The 19,649-nt window shown below is 46.5% G+C and overlaps 1 protein-coding gene across 1 annotated transcript; it reads left to right on the top strand.

Annotated features, from left to right (window-relative positions):
* The first annotated feature begins 2,342 nt into the window (after positions 1–2,342).
* Positions 2,343–14,139, top strand: TBCC (tubulin folding cofactor C). The gene is made up of 2 exons (XM_081095062.1): positions 2,343–3,571; positions 13,535–14,139. Exon 1 carries the CDS (start codon positions 2,362–2,364, stop codon positions 3,400–3,402), a length of 1,041 nt encoding a protein of 346 aa, XP_080951188.1. The 5' UTR covers positions 2,343–2,361; the 3' UTR covers positions 3,403–3,571; positions 13,535–14,139.
* Positions 14,140–19,649: the final 5,510 nt, after the last annotated feature.

The following is a 19,649-nucleotide window of genomic DNA, read 5'->3' as shown; positions in this document are numbered from 1 at the left end:
CTGCTGCTTTCGAGCTCAGGCATGTAGCTGTCCACCCGTGTCTTCACCAGCAGTTTGCTGGGGGCTGGAAAACACGGCCACGCCAATGCTTCCAGGCCACAGCACGCACCCTGCCCGTTCCCACTCGGCTTTCCATCCGTCTCTGACACACCGGGTCACCGGGTCACCTGCCTGTTGTTGCCCTTGACTGCTTCTTTCTCAGAAAAGTTTGAACTAGCCAACTTAAAAATATTCAGAAACGTCTAAGGTCTACTGGACGCTGTGCCAAAATCGGAAGTCGGGTAGAAATGAAATTCCTGCAAGAGTTTAATGGCATTCAACTGCCTGCTGACACAGACAGCACGAAGCACCGCTCACAGACTCACTGTGGCTAACACGGAAAAGCTGCCTGGCCCGGCCGCTGTCACTCCCAAGTCCAATAAGCCTTGCTTGGCTACAAACTTTCTTAATTCATGCGAGACAGATGCAGTTGCTGAGAAACTGGAGACCGATCAGGGCTTCCCTCCCCCCAGTCCTCAGCAAAACAGATCTTCCCTAAACCTTCCTTGGTTAGATCACAACTAAAATAAAGCAGCTATTGCATTCCTCCGTGTGACTCAGACAAGATAAGCAGCTAGATTCCATTCACCAGCCTCAAAAACACACCGCACGAAACACCGAAAGCCTCGTCTATCTTGTCCATGAACAAAGCGAATGAAAACAAAGAGCAGTGTATACGAGCGTAAGCACAGGAATTTTCCAGCATTCTCATCTCCATCGGTGCACGGACACACAGACGCCCCCCCGACCCCCCACTCCCACCCCCCTCCGCCCCTACCCCCCTGCGCGGAATTGGCCAACGGGTCACCTGCACTGACATGCAGTAGAGAAATACAGAAATGTATGTGTTTTGTCTTTGGGTTTTTTGTCTGTTTTGTTTTAAATGGGAAGGAAAGGAGGAAAGTGGGGCGTTAAAAATTGGAGATGTCTTAATTCTCCCCTCTCCCCCCATCTTTCTCTGCATGACAATGCAGGCACATCGGTGAGATGTCCAGTGACAGTTTCCTGGGCAGTTAAATACCCCAATGAAAACCGGGAAGCCGGGAAGTGTGCGCGCCGGGAGGGAGATGAGGGTGAAACCCCAGACGGGGAGGGCGGGCCGGGGCAGAGCCCTGCGCTCCGCCGGCCGCCGCACGGAGCAGCCGAGGTCGCGCGCGCCCGCAGCCGGCACGTCCAGGGTCTCGGCCGCCCGCTGCCCCGGGTTTTGCTGGTGACGGCGCCGCCTCGGCTGCCCACTCACACCCCGGGCTGGTCGCGGCGGTAGGCTAGGCTCATCCGCTTCCGGCGACAAACCCCGCCCACCACCTCTAGAAATAATGTGACATTCCCCACAGCTTTCCCAAGACTGACAGCCCCAGGGAGAGCCGCGGAGCCGGGGGCTGGGGTCTCGCCCGTCACGCCCAGCAGCGCCCAGCTGCGCAGGGAGTGACAGCGAAGGGGGGGGGGGAAGGGCGTGGGAGGAAGAGGAAGGGGGTGTGGAATCTCACTCTCCCGCCCCCACCCCGCCGACTGCCGCAATTGGCCAAAAAAATAGTAATTCGTTTTTAGGCTCCCCCAGGGCCCCCTGAACCCCGTTGCAATGAGGAACCCAGTCTCTCCCATCCGGGTGGCCTTCGCCTTCTCCCGCCCCCGTAACTGCCTACGGGGACCCTGGAGCCCCAGGCCACGCCGAACTGCAGAGGCTGGGGCGGGGGGTGGGGGGAGGGGGGAGGATAAGGGTTTTGGGGCGGCAGGAATGGGTTGGGGGAAGGGGTGGTGGAAAAGGAAAAAAAACAGAGGCATGCAAGTGGCTCCCTAGCCAGCTGTTCCAGCTGCCGCTTCCTCCGACGCGGGCCGGGCGGTGCAATATTCCACCCCCCCCTCCATCTTTCTTACCACTACCTGTCCCCCCACCCACCGCACGCACACATTCCCCCCACCAGTAGCAGATCTCTGGCCTGTAAGAGGGAGGTAGGGAGGAGCCGGGGGGGAGGGGGAGGCCTGCGAGTTTCTAACCTTGTTCTTATAAACAAACCCACATGTGCAGCTGCCGCTGCTGCAACTCACCCCACAATCCCGGATATAAGTCCTGCCCCTTTAAGAAGAAAAAAAAGGCTTCCCCCTCCTGCCTCCCACCCCACCCATCCACAAGGACCTTTGTTTCTCCACCCCCTTTGTCAGTCGGCCCCGCCCCTCCGATGTAGAGGAACCAATGGGCTAAGAGAATAAGGCCGGTCTTCTGACGTCATCGTATCTGGCCAATCAAAGGACGCGTTGGTGGGACGCCTCACGGAGGGCGCGCCCAGAGGAAGGAAGGCAGGAGAAAGGAAGCTTGCAGTCAAGATGGAGACAGCTAATTGCTCCGCTGCCGTCGTAGGGAACGGGGACCTGGTGTCCCAGAGGGAGCGGAGCCTGCTGCCTGAGCGGCTTCAGAGGCGAGACCAAGAGAGGCAACTGGAGGCGGAAAGGCGGAAGCAAAAGCGGCAGAACCAGGAGGTGGTGGAGGAAAAGAGCGACTTCTTCACGGCCGCCTTCGCCCGGGAGCGAGCAGCGGTGGAAGAGCTCCTGCAGGGCGGGGAGTCGGTCGAGCGGCTGGAGGAGGCGGCCGCTCGGCTCCAGGGGCTCCAGAAACTCCTCAACGACTCGGTTTTGTTCCTGGCCGCGTACGAAGTGCGGCAGGCCCAGGAGGCGCTGGCGCAGCTGCAGGCGGCCCTGGCCGACCGGCGCCAGCAGCTGCAGCCCAAGAAGCGATTCGCTTTCAAGACCCGGAGGAAGGATGCTGTCTTGGCCCCCAAAGCAGTAGATGCGGCTCCCGGCGCCGCGGAGGCGGAAGGCACCCTGGCCTCCCCGCCCTCCCTGACCGAGGAGGGAGCCGTGGGCGCTAGCTGGCTCTGCGGCTTCTCCAACCTCAAGTCCCAAGTCTTGGAGAAGAGAGCGGAGGAGTTGCACCAGCGAGACGTCCTTTTGACCGAACTGAGCGATTGTACGATCAGACTGTACGGCAATCCCAACACCCTGCGGCTGAGCAAGGCGCGCCGCTGCACGCTGCTCTGCGGGCCGGTGTCCACGTCGGTGTTTCTGGATGACTGCAGTGAGTGCGTGCTGGCCGTGGCCTGCCAGCAGCTCCGGGTACACACCACGAGGGACACCCGCGTCTTCCTGCAGGTGACCTGCAGGGCCATCGTGGAGGACTGCCACGGCATCCGGTTCGCCCCTTACACCTGGAGCTACCCGGGGATCGACCGAGACTTTGAGAGCTCTGGCTTAGATCGGAGCAAAAATAACTGGAGCGACGTTGACGACTTCAACTGGTTGGCGCGGGATGTGGCCTCCCCCAACTGGAGTGTTCTTCCCGAAGAAGAGCGAACGATCCAGGGGGACTAAGAAGTGGTTACTCTTTTCTTCACTGACACCAAATTCTCCCCGTGTGGGACGGACTCCCAACCCACGGGACCCCACGGTTTACTTATCATTGTCACAGAGTGTGTGGTTTCAGCAATTAAGACTTAAAGTTGTGATAGGCGATTTGTGATTTCCATTAAATTCGCGACAGGTATAACACTTTTATTTTTGCTACTTGGATAACTATTGCTAGTATTTGCCTGTGACAGTTTGAAGCCGTAAGCGGGGAAAGAGTGTGGTTCTCTGTTTTTGTTTTTATTGGTGGTATTTATAACTTAACTGCATGATAAAGCAGGCCTTCAATAAATATTTAATAAATGAATGCCGCAGGGCGCTGGTAAGAGGCAGTGAATGTGGAATGATGGTACCGAACCCGTGCCAAGTACCATTAAGGAGAACCTTTTGGGCTGAGTGTTCTCAGCAGGGTGCTTCTCTTTGGTCTTCAGCTACACATTAGCTTGAGCTTCTGGAATCCAGCTGGTCATTGACTTATTTGGGTCCAAAAGTTCGGCTTGGACCTCCAGAGGCTCATGAGTTTTCCCAACTGTAAAGCCAAAACTATTGTAGCTACCAATTTTCTGTGCATTTAAAATGTCACAGACACTGTTCTAAGTACCTTACTCAAATACACTTACTAAGGCCTCAAATTCGTATGAGGTAGGTCCTCATACACTGCTTTTCAAGCGAGGAAACATAAGTGTGTTGCTTGAGGTCACGCGTGCTGGTGGACTGGAATCTAAACAGAGTTGGCCCCAGAGCCCATCTTCTTAACCCGCTACAAGACAGTGATTTTGAATTGTGTTGCGTTGACAAGAGGCGTGCACAATAATTAAAAAGGGCAAATTGCTTTTTAGAAAAATATATTTTTATTGATTTCAGAGAGGTAAGGAAGAGGGAAAGAGAGAAACATCAGTGATGAGAGAGAATCATTGATTGGCTGCCTCCTGCACGCCCCCCACTGGGGATCAAGCATGGAACTGGGCATGTGCCCTGACCATTGAGCCATGCCAGCCAGGCAAATTGCTTTTTTTTTTTTTTTTTTTTTTTTAACAGGCATAATTATGGTAGGTTTCCTCATACAAAGAAATGGAGACAGCCCTGGCAGGGTCGCTCATTTGGTTCAAGTGTTACCCTATATGCCAAGGTTGTGGGTTTGATCCTGGGTCAGGGCACATACAAGAACGAACCAGTGAATACGTAAATAAGTGGAACAACAAATCAATGTCTCTCCCTTCCTCTCTCTCTCAAAAAATAAAAAAAAATTGAGGCAAACATCTAGTTCAGTCTTTTTTATGGTGTTATCTATAACCATGTGATGTTATATGTAACATGACATTGACAGACATTAAATGGCTGTATAAAGAGAAGAGGGCATGGAGACAAGATCCAGCTCAGTTGTCATTTTTCCACTCATTTTGCTATGATTATGGTTACAAACTTGGCTTTTTGCTCTATACACTACCATTCGTTATTCTTAAATGGCTAGTTGAAAGATTTTTAAAAAGGTTTTTTGGGGTCTAATGGCCTGTAACTAATTGCTTTTTATTTGATAATTGCCACAGTTATTAATGTGCTTGAAGTACCTGAAAGTATCTGTATGTTTAATATTTATATGTTCTATCTTGTTCCAAAAAAGGATTTAAAGTGGTTTCTAGGCTATGTGAAATGTTATAACAACTAAGGAGGAGGAGGAACAGAATAGTCACAAAATGGAGGCAGAAAAGAGGCCAATGAAAGTGTAGCCTGCTGTCCTGGCTGAGTGGCTCGGTTGGTTGGAGCATCGTCCTGTACACCAAAATATTGTGGGTTCAATTCCTGGTCAGGGCACATACCTCGGTTTTGGGCTTAATCCCTGGTTGGGAAGGCAATCGATTGGTGTTTCTCTCTCACATTGATGTTTCTCTCTCCTCCTTCCTCTATCTTTAAAATCAATGAAAACATCCTCGAGTGAGGATTAAAAAAAGAAGAAAAACATAGCCTGCTGAGCCCTATTCCTTATTCTGACATTAATCCAGAGTTTTTCCCCTCTATTAGCTGACTTGAAAAAGGATCCTAGTCAGTTTCACAATTTACAACATGCACAAGGAAAGGGAGGGGGGAATTAATTGCTTAGGAGGAATAATCCTGATAATAAAAGTTAAATATTTTGTAATGAAATTCTCAACCATATCTTCACATTAATAACTATGATTGGTATCCCAAGACTATGCCCCTGAACACTGATAGTTTAACACCAAGTACTGCAGGAGAAACCCTGCTTGTGGTACTAATAGGCTTGCAAAAATGGGATGATCATTTTTATAAGAAAGTTAACTACATCTAAAAAATGAACCTTCTGCAAATCTGCAGTTCGTAATCCTATATAATAAAACCCTAATACACAAATCAATCGAACGACAGAATAACCAGTCGCTGTGATGCACACTGACCATTAAGGGGCAGACGCTAAATGCAGGAGCTGCCCCCTGGTGGTCAGTGCATTCCCACAGAGGAGTGCTGCTCAGCCAGAAGCCCGGCTCACAGCTTGAGAGCTGCAGGTGGTTGGTAAGGAGCGAGGGGTCCCGGACTAGGAGAGCCCCAGACTGTGAGAGGGATGTCTGACTGCCGGCTTAGACCCGATCCCCCCAGGGGGATCGGGTCTAAGCCGGCAGTCAGACATCCCTCAAGGGGTCCCAGACTGTGAGAGGGCACAGGCTAGGCTGAGGGCCCCCCCCCCCCCCCGCCACACACACACCAGTGCACTAATTTTGTGCACCGGGCCTCTAATAGATAATAAACTCACAGAATTATGGCAGTTTGAACCCTAGTTAATGCTTGCTAATCTCAGCTGAGCTTTCCTTGCTGCTTAGCAAGACTGTCCTGCCTTCCTGAATGGCCCACACCACATTACTTATGCCAACTATCCCAGACCTTTTTCTTCCTTCCTAGAATTCAGAATTGAATGGCTGTGACTGCTGACCTCACTTAACATATCATAGGCCATCCAACTAGCATCCCCTTAACATTCCTCAATATTTGAAAAAATTTCCAGAGCTACCTCTTCCACTCGTGCCCATCCCCTCCTACTTCCTATAGATCCTGCTCCCTTCCCATTGGCCTTTTTCTTTTTCAAAATACCAGATCCCGAGATCCTCCACCCTGCATATCACTGAATGGTGTTCCAGCTCCTTCCCTCTGTCGGCCATCTTTTTAAAAAATGCATATTTTTATTGAATTCAGAGAGGAAGAGGGAGAGAGAGAAACATCAATGATGAGAATCATTAATCGGCTGCTTCCTGCACGCCCCCTACCAGGGATCGAGCCTGCAACCTGGGCATGTGCCCTTGGCAGGAATTGAACCCAAGACCCTCCAGTCCACAGGCAGATGCTCTATCCACTGAGCCAAACCAGTTAGGGCTCTGTCAACCATCTCAAAGGAGCAGCTGTGTCTACCTACATCTGCATCTGCTCCCTCTTTATGTCTGTAATCTTACCTTGTTTTCTCGGCTGAACTGGCTCATTGATGGTATCAACAGCCTAAGCACCAAATCTAACAGCTCCCCACTCCCCTCCATCCTATCCTTTCTCTCTAGGTGCAGTTTACCACCTGACCCTTGAAGCTCTCTCTCCCCTGGCCCTCCATAGCCTTGCTCTACCCTGCTTCTCTTGTGGCAGCTTCTTTCCCTTCATTGGGGTTCTGGTGACTTACAGCCCTTACTGTAAGTGTGAGTGATACTCCAAGTTTTGTCTTTAGCTTCTTGTATTTGGTCTCTTCAGAATCTCAACTCTCAACCTTATGTGCACAGGCCTTGTCTGTATCCCCAGCCTCCACCCTCAGTGGGCTCACCTGCCTTTCAAATTCCATACATTCTTTAAAATCTCCATTTTCAACCTCTTTCCCTCCCAAGTTCCATGTTTCACTTAATGCTGTAACTGTTCTCCAGACACTTAACTGCTTACCGGGGCCAAGCAGGTAAACTCGGTGAGGAAGCTGCTGGAAATAGTCCAGAGGGAGGAGGGGACCAGGTGACTTGGCAGACAACGTCAAGCATTTTAAAAACACCGTAGGAGCCAAGCGAAGCTTTCTGCAGTCTGCATCTGTCCCTGCGCTGTCCGATTTGTAACATCAGGTTTCCAAATCATATCAGCTCCACCCTCAGTAGGTCCTGCCCACCCATCCTGTCCCTTCAAGTCTTTCTGCCATTTCAGAAAGTCAGACCTTACTGTGTTTTCCCGAAACTTAAACTGCCATGGATTTTTAAAACCAAGACAGCAACAATAAAAACCCCTCCAAACCTATGTTAAAGTCACATCCCTGAATTTAAGTGTTGAATAAAGTAATTTAGTTTTTATCAAGCAAAACTAATGATAATGTCAGTGCAATGAGGGCCTAGAGCACCCAAAGTGTAATGACCTTACAGTTTCATTAAAGTTAACTCTGGCCCTAGCCGGTTTGGCTCAGTGGATAGAGCATCAGCCCAGGACTGAAGGGTCCAGGTTCGATTCCAGTCAAGGGCACATACCTAGGTTGCAGGCTCAGTCCCCAGCCCTGCTCCGGGCTTGTGTGGGAGGCAACCAATTGATGTGTCTCTCTCACATCGATGTTTCTCTCTCTCTGTCACTCCCCCTCCCTTCCACTCTCTAAAAATCAATGGAAAAATATCCTCGGGTGAGGATTAGCAACAACAAAAATTAACTCTGGAAAAGCAATAAAATAGCACATTAGTCAAGCGATTAGTTTATTAAATTTCATTTATGAACAGATATTACTTATGGTATAGTATATGGTATTATATGAGTATTGTATAATTATAAAGGATCACTCCAGTGTCTCAACCCAATAAGAATAAGCAATATAGTCATTTTCCTTGTAAGTTCCAATGCTGAAATTCTGATTACAAGAGTCATTATTGAAAAAAAAAAGTTTTGTTTTTCTTAATCAGGCAGAAATGGACAAAAACAGCAAGATGTAAAGATTCAATACACTATGGCTAATGTTACATGATAAAACAATGTTTTATAAACATCATGCCAATTACTCTAGTACCATAGAAATTAGACAACTACATTGCATTTAATTCAAAATCTCATCACCAACTTAAAAACTTAGTCACACTATTTAATTCTTTTCTTTTTTAAAAAAAAAAATATTTTATTGATTTCTTACAGAGAGGAAGGGAGGGGAGTAGAGAGTTAGAAATATCGGTGAGAGAGAAACATCAATCAGCTGCCTCCTGCACACTCCCTACTGGGGATGTGCCCGCAACCAAGGTACATGCCCTTGACAGGAATCCAACCTGGGACCCTTGAGTCCGCAGGCCAATGCTGTGTCCATTGAGCCAAACCAGTTAGGGCTAATTCTTTTCTTATAAAGAAAGTAAAGTGGCCATGACAATTAAGATGAGGGTCAATTATTTACCCAGCTTTAAATTTCAAGAGGGGCAGGGACAATGTGACACAGAAAGCCACACTCAATTCAACTGACCAGATATTTTAGCCTCCACTATGCACCTGTTTAGTGCTGAATGCTTAGATCATAGTGATAAACAAAGCAAACCTGGCCTTCTCCTTCATGGAGGTTCCAGCCTAGTTGAAGGTCAAATGAGAGAAAGAACAATCATGATGGAAACATTCTGGGAACAGAGGGGAGTGCCGTTCTGGCCTCTCCGGTTAGAGGGACCATAAGTAAAGCATCGCTGGCACCACCACTCCAGGGCTTGGACTCCCTGGGAGACACCCTGCCCTCTGCCGACTCAGAGCAGCAGCGTCACAGGGGGAGGGAGTTATTCAACGGCCTTCCTTCCGACCTTTCAGATACCGTACTTGCCCTGAACGTTAAGCACTGACTAAACCAAGCAAGACGATTCAAGGCCTTTTACTCACCTGGTAACCAACCTCAACGTTCTGTTCAGCCTTTCGAGTACATTATTATAAACGAGGCCCCATCCGAAATTAGTACAAGGTGCTTGGCCCTTGCAGCACGGCGGCTGCCTCAGCCCTCACAGCCCCCGCTTTGTCCGGAAGGTCGTCCGGAAGGTCGGAAGGTCGTTTGGCTGTCCGGTCCAATTAGCATATTACACTCTTATTATTATAGATATTTTTTTTTAGTTTAATACCTTTCAGTTGTGTTTGTTTCACCAAGAAAGCTATCCATAACCTAATTTTTACAACTAATATCAAGGTACAGGTTTGATTCTAAGATGATTTTTAGAAATAGATAAGTCATGCACAGGTACAGAAAGATCAGAATAAAAAGTAATTCTCCCTCCTCCCTTTAATCCCAACCATTCAGTTCTCTTCTAAGAATAGCTGCCCTTTACCTGTTTCCTTTGTATTCTTCTGGCCTACGCATCTGCAAACGTATGTACAAAATATCCTTCTATCCTTATAGTAGGTACCTTGCCTTTGTCACTAACATTACAGTAAGTCCTCGCTTAATGTTGTCAATAGATGCGGCGACTTCAAACAAAATGACGGATAATGAAACCAATATTACCATAGGCTAATTGATACAAACAAGAGTTAAGTTCCTAAGGCATCCCATCAATGTTATAATGAAATGACATTGAACGAAACCACATAGAGTCCTCTCATTCTATTACCTGCTGAATAGTATTCTGGTATATGGAAGGAATGTGCCGTACTTACTTATCCAGTCTGTGATGAATATTTAGGTTGTTTCCAATCTTTAACCATTAGAAAAATCCTACAATGAATATCCACATACATAAGTTATTTAGCATGTGTGCGCTGTTATCTGTAGGCTAAGTATCTAGAAGTGGAATTGCTCAGTCCACAGGCTATAAACGTTCCTAATTGACAGATCTTATGTAATTGCCGTCCAAAGAATTTACACACTCTCTAGCCATGTCTGAGAGTGCTATTTCTCCACACCCTTATCCATATACTGTGCTATCAAATTTTTGGATCTTTGCCAATCTGATGGTTACAAAATGTTACCTTCCTAAACAGTAATTGCAATCATCTAACCTGTCACCCATCTCCAATTTCTAAACCATTCTGCATGTAGCTCCCAGACTAGTTTTCTTAACGCCTGTCACTCCTGGTCTAAACCCTCTCAGGTTCCACTGCCTGCTGGACTCCCCGGCCTGACAGACAAGCTCCTCCACCATCTGCTCTTCCCCAGCCTCCTGTTCCTACACGATGTTTCATCACACACACTTCATGCTCCAACTAGTCTGAACTAATACCCATTAATCAAACACTGTACCGTCAGGGACCTGGCAGGAAACAGATGGCACACTCAGAATGGGTAATTTGAGAAGAGCTTAATACAGAAGCTACTTACAAAGCTGTGGGCAGGGTTTGGGAGACGCATAAGGGATGGTGCAATAGCTGCCACATTAGCAGACCAACTCCAGAAGCACATAAAAAGATAATATATCCGAGTTTATTCTAGGAAGGCCAGAACAGTCTGACTTTAGGAAAATGACATTTAATGTATCACACTAAGAGATAAAGGGAATCCTTTATGATTATCGTAATGGAGATAGAACAAGCCTTCTACACATTTCAGCTTCTATTCATGAGAGCACACTTTTGGCAAGGAAGGGAACTAACTTCTTTAACTTGTTAAGGGTACAGCAACCATGATCCTTAATGGTGAATCATTAAGAAGTTAATTAATATCAAGACCAAAACAACAACAACAACAACAAAACCAGAAACAGTCCTGACCCTGAAGCAGTTGGTTGGAGCGTAGTCCCGATATGCCAAGGTTGTGGGTTCAATCTCTAGTCAGGGCACATACCAGAAGCAACCAATGAATGCATTGTTCATTGCATTCCCCCTTCTCTCTCTCTCTCTCTCTCTCTCTCTCTCTCTCTCTCTCTCTCTCTCTCTCATCAATAAATAAAAATTTTGCCCAGCTGGCGTGGATCCGTGGTTGAGCATTGACCTATGACTCAGGAGATCATGGTTCAATTCCTGGTCAGAGCACAAGCCTCAGTTGCAGGCTCGATCCCCAGTGTGGGGCCTGCAGGAGGCAGCCAATCAATGGTTCTCTCATCTTTGATACTTCTATCTCTCTCTCCCTCTCTGAAATCAATAAAAAATAATTTTTTAAAATAAAAAGATTGGAGGCCTAGCCAGTTTGGCTCAGTAGATAGAGCATTGGTCTTCGCACCAAAGAGTTCTTGGTTGCAGGCTCCTTTCCAGCCCGAGAGGAAGCAACCAATAGATGTGTTTCTCTCACATTGATGTTTCTCTCTGTCTTTCCCTCTCTCTTCCCTTCTCTCTAAAAATCAATGGAAAAATATCCCTGGTTGAGGACTAAAAAAAAAAAAAAAGACCGGAAAATTCTACTAAGAACTTATCACCCTGGCCAGTGTGGGTCAGTGGTTAGAGCATCGGCCTGCGCACCAAAGAGTCTCAGGATTGATTCCTGGTCAAGGGCACGTACCTGGGTAACAGGTTTGATTCCCTGAACCCAGTTAGGGTGCATGCAGGAAGCAACTGATCAATGTGTCCCTTTAACATCCACGTTTTTCTCTCTCTCCTTCCCTGCCTCCTTCTGCTCTCTCTCTAAAAAATAAAAATAAAAATAAAAATAAAAATAGGGGACTTAGCATGTTAAGTTCTACTACTAAGAATCTATGATCTTCAAAAGATGCCATGAAGAAAGTGAAAAGTCAAGTCACAAATTGGGAGAAAATAATTTTTAATACATGTAATGCCAAATAAATATTATATAGGAAATATAAGAAAGTTCCACAAATCAATCAGAAAAACACTAACAACCCAAATTAAAAATGGGCTAAAGACTAGCACATTCATTTTACAGGGGGAGCACAAATGCAAATAATTTATGAAAAGGTACAACAACTCATTAGTAACCAGGGAAATGCAAATTAAGGCCGCAATTAAAACCAAGGAGACAAACATTAAGAATGTCTGACTCAACAGTAAGAGCTGTGGATCATATATTCACTGCCAGTGGGAGTATAAATTGGGCTGATCACTTTATTTATTATTTTTTAATCCTCACCTGAGGATATTTTTCCATTGATTTTTAGAAAGAGTGGAAGTGAGAGGGAAAGACAGAGAGAAATTTTGATGTGAGAGAAACACATCCATTGGTTGCCTCCTGCATGAGCCCCAACCAGGGCCCAGGCTGGGGAGGAGCCTGCAACTGAGGTATTTGCTCTTGACCAGAATTGAACCCAGAACCCTTTGGTTCGCAGGCCGATGCTCTATCCACTGAGCCAAACTGGCTAGGGCTGGGCTGATCACGTTAGAAAACATTTGGCATTACCCCATAAAGGTGAGGATTTACATACCCCGCTTCTCAGCAGTTCCCCTCTTAGGGACCCCAGAGAAACTACTGCTCTGCAGGAGACATGACAAAATGTTGAGAGTGGCTCCCATACACCGAGAGGCTGCAGGCTGGATTCCTGGTCCCGGCACATTCCTAGGTTGCCCAGTCAGGGTGCATACAGGAGGCAACTAATGTTTCTTTCTCACATTAATGTTTCTCTCTCTCTCTCTCCTTCCCTTCCTCTCGCTCTAAAATCAATGAAAAGATATTCTCGGGTAAGGACTTAAAAAGAAAAAAGCAACACTAGAAATCATCTTTAAACACCCACTGGGAATCACCCATATACCTACCAACAGGAGGACAGATCACACGTGGTATGATCTGTAGGTGAAATGAACTGTAGCTACAGGAAGCAGCATGCATGAATCTTAAAACATAGTGTTCAGGCCCTGTCCGGGTAGCTCAGTTGGTTGGAGTGTTGTCCCAATATGCCACAGTTTTGGGTTCAATCCCTGGTCAGGGCACATACAAGAATCAACCAATGAGGGCATAAATAAGTGGAACAACAAAAATCAATATTCCTCTTTCCCTTCCTCTGTCTCTCTCTAATCAGTAAAAAACAATGTTATAAAAAAACACATGTTGAGTGAAAAAAAGAAGATCCTGAAGACTATGTATGGTATGATGTAATTTTGTGACTCTTGAAAACAAGCAAACATAGATGTGTAGGGAAATAAATACCACATGATTGTTATGTGAAAGAAAAGCTAAGGTATTCAGAATCATGGCTACATCAGGCTGCCACAGCAAAATACCACAGGCTGGGTGGCTTAACTCTAGAAATGTATTTTCTCACAGTTCTAGGGGCTGGAAGTCCGAGAGCAAGGTGCCCACTGATCCGGTTCCTGGTGAAAGCTCTCTTCCTGCTTTCCTGCTATGATCAAGCTGTACATTTACGATTTGTGGACTTTTCTGTATGTATAAATGTTTTAAAAGTAATGTGTGGGGCCCTGGCTGGTGTGGCTCAGTTGGTTGGCATCAACCCATGCACTGAAAGGTTGCCAGTTCCACCCCCAGTGCGGGGCGGGGGGGGGGGGGTGGTGGTGCAGGAGGCAGCAGATCGATCAATATTTCTCTCTCACATTGATGTTTCTCTCTCTCTAAAAATCAATAAAAATATTTTTTAAAAGAGTAATTGGGGGGGCAAAGCAAAAAGAACACTTAGATGATTCTATTCATGTCAAGTTCAAAGTCCTGCAAAACTAAACAGTGTATTGTTTAAGGGTATATGCATAGGTGGTAACATTAAAGAAAGTCAAGAGAAGGATAAATACCAAATTCAGATGACCTCTGGCTGTAAAGAAGGAGGGACATCCGGTACTGGGGACAGTCTATGTCTTATGCGGGGGAGGAAATATAGATGTTCACCTGAGCCTATTCTCTCTCTGTATGACATATTTATCAGGAAAAAAAGTGAAAAAAAAAGCAAGAAGGAAGGAGGGAGGAAAAGAACAGAGGGTAAAGGAAAGTCAGGGTGGCAATCAAGGGAGAGAGGTTAAGGAAACGAAACCAGTTAATTACTCAAAGATCCTGCCTGTGCCTCGTTCTTCCTCGGATGGGAGGTCCAGAGAGATGATCTTTTGGGTTTCTTTTTTTTAAGAATTTTTTTAATTATTATTTTTTTTAGAGAGAGAGGGAGAGAGAAAGAGATAGAGATAGAGAGAGAGACAGACAGACAGATTTGTTGTTCCCTTATTTGTGCATTAATTGGTTGCTTCTTGCATGTGCCCTGACCAGGGATCGAGCCTGCAACCTTTTGGTGTACAGAACGACACTCCAACCAACTGAGCCACCCAGCCGGGGCTTTTTTTTTTTAAATCCTCACCTGCCAAAGACATTTTTTCATTTTTTTTTTTTTTAGAGAGAATGGAAGGGAGAGAGAGAGAGAGAGAGAAACATTGATGTAAAAGAGACACATTGATTTTTTGTCTCCTGCACGCGCCCTGACCCTGGCCAGGGATCTTGCCTGCAACAGAAGTGCCCTTGAACGGGAATTGAACCTGAGACCCTTTGGTCCCCAGGGCCAACACTCCAACCACTGAGCCAAACCGGCCAGGGCTTGGGTTTCTTTATTTTTTTAAAAAATGTATAATTTCACTATTTTCATCCCATTATTATATTAGAATTAAAGGGATTTCTAAAGAAAACCACATCACCCCTAATTCCATGAACATATTTATCATTGATTTACAGCATCTGGACTCACCTCCATTGGCCCAGTGGGGGAGGGAGCCAGCTGTCCATCAGAGATTCCGTGGTCCTTCCTCTGCCACCACTTTCCTCTGCTTGTTCCTCACCACATCCTGCCTGTTCATAACCTTGAAGGGTTTGGCCAGGGACATATCTGATGTGTCTGTTCTCTTACCTGTCTAGATACTTCAAGGATTCTAGCCCAAGAGGCCCAGTCCCCCTTTTCTCTTCACGGAGGCCATTCTATTTCTGGCCACCAGGGGGACCCCACGGGCTTGCGAGGGGCTCAACTCTGCCCCTTAGGTCATTTGAGGAATATAAGGTCCTCGACTCATCTGGTTATCTTAGAGCAGCGGTTCTCAACCTGTGGGTCGCAACCCCTTTGGGGGTCGAACGACCCTTTCACAGGGGTCGCCTAAGACCATTGGAAAACACACCTATAATTACATATTGTTTACAGTAGCAAAATTACAGTTATGAAGTAGCAACGAAAATAATTTTATGGTTGGGGGTCACCACAACATGAAGAACAGTGTTAAAGGGTCGTGGCATTAGGAAGGTTGAGAACCACTGTCTTAGAGCTATTTTAGGATTTTTGTTTCTCATTTCTACATCGAATCTTTCTTCCTTTCCGTCCCTCGGATTTTCTGTTGTTTGCACGCATCTCCTAACAGGTTCTCTGAGAGCTTCTCAGCCTTTCCATCCCTTTTCTCCCAGGGCACTGGCTTCGGATTCTGTGCATGCGCGAGGAGTCGGTCATACTTGTGAACATCTTCTCCTGTGGGGAAAAAGGCTCCAGAAACCAAACCACATTTCCCCGCAATGTCTTTGATGGTGAAAGGTTGAGATCCTTTGAAGGTCCAAAGCCACTGGAAACCAAGTCTGTCGTCTGGGATCTGAAAATGTCATCTAACAATAAAATAACAAGACTGATTTTCCCATATGGCCCAGGCCTGGCCTTGGAGATCGATTCCAAATTGGAGTCCAAACTTAAAACGGAGGATGAGCAATGGAATTGTGTTCCTTTAACACGGCCCTTTTCCCTTTCTGTCCGTCCATTCCCCTCCTTAATCATGAAGCCCTTAGGACATCAGATTCCCGTCAGCATCACACTGCCCAAGGAAAAAGCCTCAGGCCCAGGCTGGTGTGGCCCAGTCCGTTGGAGTGTCATCCCATACAACAACGGGAGCGCACACAACAGGTTGGGGGTTCGATCCCTGGGGGGTGGGGGCGGGGGTGGGGTGCATACAGGATATCGATGTTTCTCTCTCCCTTCCTCTCTCTCTAAAATCAATTTAAAAAACAAAACAAAACATATCCTTGGGAAAGGATTTTATAAAAAAGCCTCAGGTCTGTTGAGTCCAGGAACAGAGTTTTGGTCAACTAAAGATAACGTCTTGACTTCAGCTGGGTTCCAGCCCCAGGGCCATGGAACCAGAATGACCTACAGACCACCCCTCAGGAAACCAGGCAGATCATCCCATGGGACGTCAGGACCTGAATCAACAATCAACGATGCTTTACCCTGGCCCCACCAAGCAGTAGAGCCTGGGACCCCAACTTCTTCAGCCACCATGAGGGGTAATTGTTCGCTATACAACCCCTTTCCTGGAGGCCACTGAGAAGACAGGTCTTTAAGCACCAGCTTGCCTGCGACTCTGGCTTGGCACCATTTCCTCAACTAACAAACCTGTACTTTCTTGGCTGCCAATTCCTGTTCTTTTTTTTATTTTTTATTTTTTTGCGGAGAGGAAGGGAGAGGGATAGAGAGTTAGAAGCATCGATGAGAGAGAAACATCCATCAGCTGCCTCCTGCACACTCCCTACTGGGGATGTGCCCACAACCAAGGTACATGCCTTTGACTGGAATCCAACCTGAGACCCTTGAGTCCACAGGCCGATGCTCTCCACTGAGCCAAACCGGTTAGGGCTTCCTGTTCACTTTTGATTGGCTTTGACGCACACAGGCAAATGGATCCCTTTGGCCAGGCAGCTCGCTGGAGGGAAAAACCCCTCATGTCTCATTGCTTTGTTCTCACCCTCCGTCTGTGGAGAAATACTCTTTGCTTTTACTTAGGGACTTGGAGATCTTAAAGGGGGTGTGCAGGCACTGAATCTAGTGGAACTAATGTGCATAAGGGAAGAAAGGTTCCAGGTTGGAGATCTGACCCATTTGCTGCCTGAGCCTCTTATTCTAATTATGAAGATTATTTGGTATTAAGTGCACATGAATTTGAAGACAACATCGGTTTGTTATTGAAACTTCTTGTGCTGCCCTGGCCGGTATGGCTCAGCTGTTGAGCGTCATCCCGGACACTGAAAGATCACTAGATTGATTTCTGATCAGGGCACATGCCCAGGTTTTGGGTTTGATACTTGGTTGGGGTACATGCGGGAGGCAGGTGATCCATGTTTCTCATATCAGCCTCTCTCTCTCTCTCTCTCTCTCTCTCTCTCTCTCTCTCTCTCTCTCTCTTTCTCTCTCCCTCTCCCTCTCCCTCTCCCTTTCTCTCTCCCTCTCCCTTTCTCTCAAAAATCAATAAAAACATATTTAAAAATTTTAATAGAGATAAATTATTTTCCCAAAAGGCTATAAAAAGTGCAGCCTAAAGAAAACTAACAACCTAATTAAAAAGTGGGCAAAAGTGCTGGACAGACACCTCATCAAGGGAGATATACAGACAGCAAATAAGCATATGAAGAGATGCTCCACATCATATGTCCTCAGGGAAATGCAAGTTAAAACAACAACGAGGCCCTAGCTGGATAGAGCTTTGGCCTGCGTACCGAAGGGTCCTGGGTTCAATTCCGGTCAAGGGCACATGCCCGGGTTGCGGGCTCGATCCCTGGTGGGGGGGCGTGCAGGAGGCAGCTGATTGATGATTCTCTGTCATTGATGTTTCTCTCCCTCTCCCTTCCTCTCTGAAATCAACAAAAATATATATTAAAAACCACAATAAGAACAATGAGATACTACTACACACATCAAAATGGCTGAAATATTGAACACTGACAACACTGCTGGCAGGGTGCAGAACAGCAGGAACGCGCATTCACTGCCTGTGGGACTGCAAAATAGCAGTCACTTTGGAAAACTGGCAGTTTCTTACGAAGCTAAACACAGTCTTACCATATAATCCCGCAATTACGTTCTTAGGTAATTCACACAAAACCTGCAGGCAAATGTTCAAATGTTCAATTTATAATTGCCAAAAACTAGAAGCACACCTCAATGCCCTTGAGTAAGTGAATGGTTAAGCTAACAGTGGCACATCCATATAGTGCGGGGGTGGGGGACGTCCGGCCAGAGGGCCGTATAAGGACCATGAAATCACTTGGCCTGGTCCTGCCGAGGCATAGGGGTGAGTTAATTAAATGCCTGACCAAACAGAACAGGCTAATTTTCAAGTTGATAATTTTGTATGGCCCGTGAATGGCGTTAAAAATATCCACATGGCCCCTGGCAGAAAAAGGTTCCCCTCCCCTGAGTGGAATACTATTCAGCGAAAAATGGAAATGAGCAAAGAAGCCACAGAAAGACATGGAAAACCAGCAAGTGCGTGTAGCTAAGGAAAAGAAACAAGTCTGAAACGGCTGCATACTTTATGATTTTAACTACAGGACATTCTGGAAAAGGCAAATTTATAGGGACAGTGGATGCCTGGGGTGGGGCAGGGAGAGGAGGAGCAATGAGCAGGTGGAATGCAGGGGCTACTGTTAGATCAGCGAGACCATTCCGCCTGAGACGGGGGGATGTGGGCGATACATGCAATCGCGCATTTGGTAAAAACCATAGCGCCCTACCACACAAGGAGTTAACCCTAATGTAAGCCATGGGCTTTAGCTGGTAATAATGATGCTGTATCAATATTGGTTCACCAATGTTTCAAATGTAGCACGCCACCACAAGATAGGGGAAGGGGTTTGAGAAAGGTGTGTATTGGAACTCTGTCCTTGCTGTTTAGTTTTGGAGGGTTTTTTTTTTTTTTTGTAAGTCTAAAGGTGTTTTAAGAAATAAAGTTTAGCCCTGGCCGGTTTGGCTCAGCATTGGCCTTCAGACCGAAGGGTCACAGGTTCCATTCATGGTCAAGGGCACGGCCTCGGTTACAGGTTCCCCGGGCCCATTGGGGGTGAGTGCAGGAGGCAACCAATTGAGGTGTCTCTCTCATGGGGATATTCCCGCCCCCCCTCCCAGACTGCTCTCTCCCTTCCACTCTCCCTTGAAATCAATGGGAAAAATATCCTCGGGTGAGGATATTAAAAAAAGAAAGTTTATTAATTAAAATAATAATAACAATTTACAGACTCAGCAAAAGTATCTAGCTCCCTTTAGACGATCTTCATTTTCACTGTTTGGTGACAGGTGCTCAATCTGATGAATCCAGTTTGGTATTTTATTAGTTTTAAATTGCATTTCCCTGTGTTCTCCTCGGCTTGAACATCTTTTCCAGATTGTTGGACATTTCAGGTTCCCTTATTATAACTGTTACTACTGACTGATTTTTAGAGAGAGAGGAAGGGAGAGGGAGAGGGAGATAGGTAGGTATCGGGATGACGCTCTAACCAACTGAGCTACTCAGTCAAAGCCTCAATTGCCCTTATACAAGTCGCTTGTTCCTGTCCTTGGCCTATTTATCCAGTTGGCTGTTGATCTTTTGATTGTGGAATTATGGGAGTTTTAAAAATTTGCTTATTCATTCTTTTTTTGTTTGTTTATGTGTTG

This window comes from Myotis nattereri (genome assembly GCF_964212035.1).
Source record: "Myotis nattereri genome assembly, chromosome: 6".
Classification (NCBI taxonomy): Eukaryota; Metazoa; Chordata; class Mammalia; order Chiroptera; family Vespertilionidae; genus Myotis; species Myotis nattereri.
The sequence above is the reverse complement of the archived record's forward strand: the minus strand, read 5'-3'. Positions and strand labels throughout refer to the sequence as shown.

Bases quoted from the DNA above. Each gene is read 5' to 3' on its own strand.
- TBCC (XM_081095062.1), top strand. From the start codon at position 2,362: ATGGAGACAGCTAATTGCTCCGCTGCCGTCGTAGGGAACGGGGACCTG.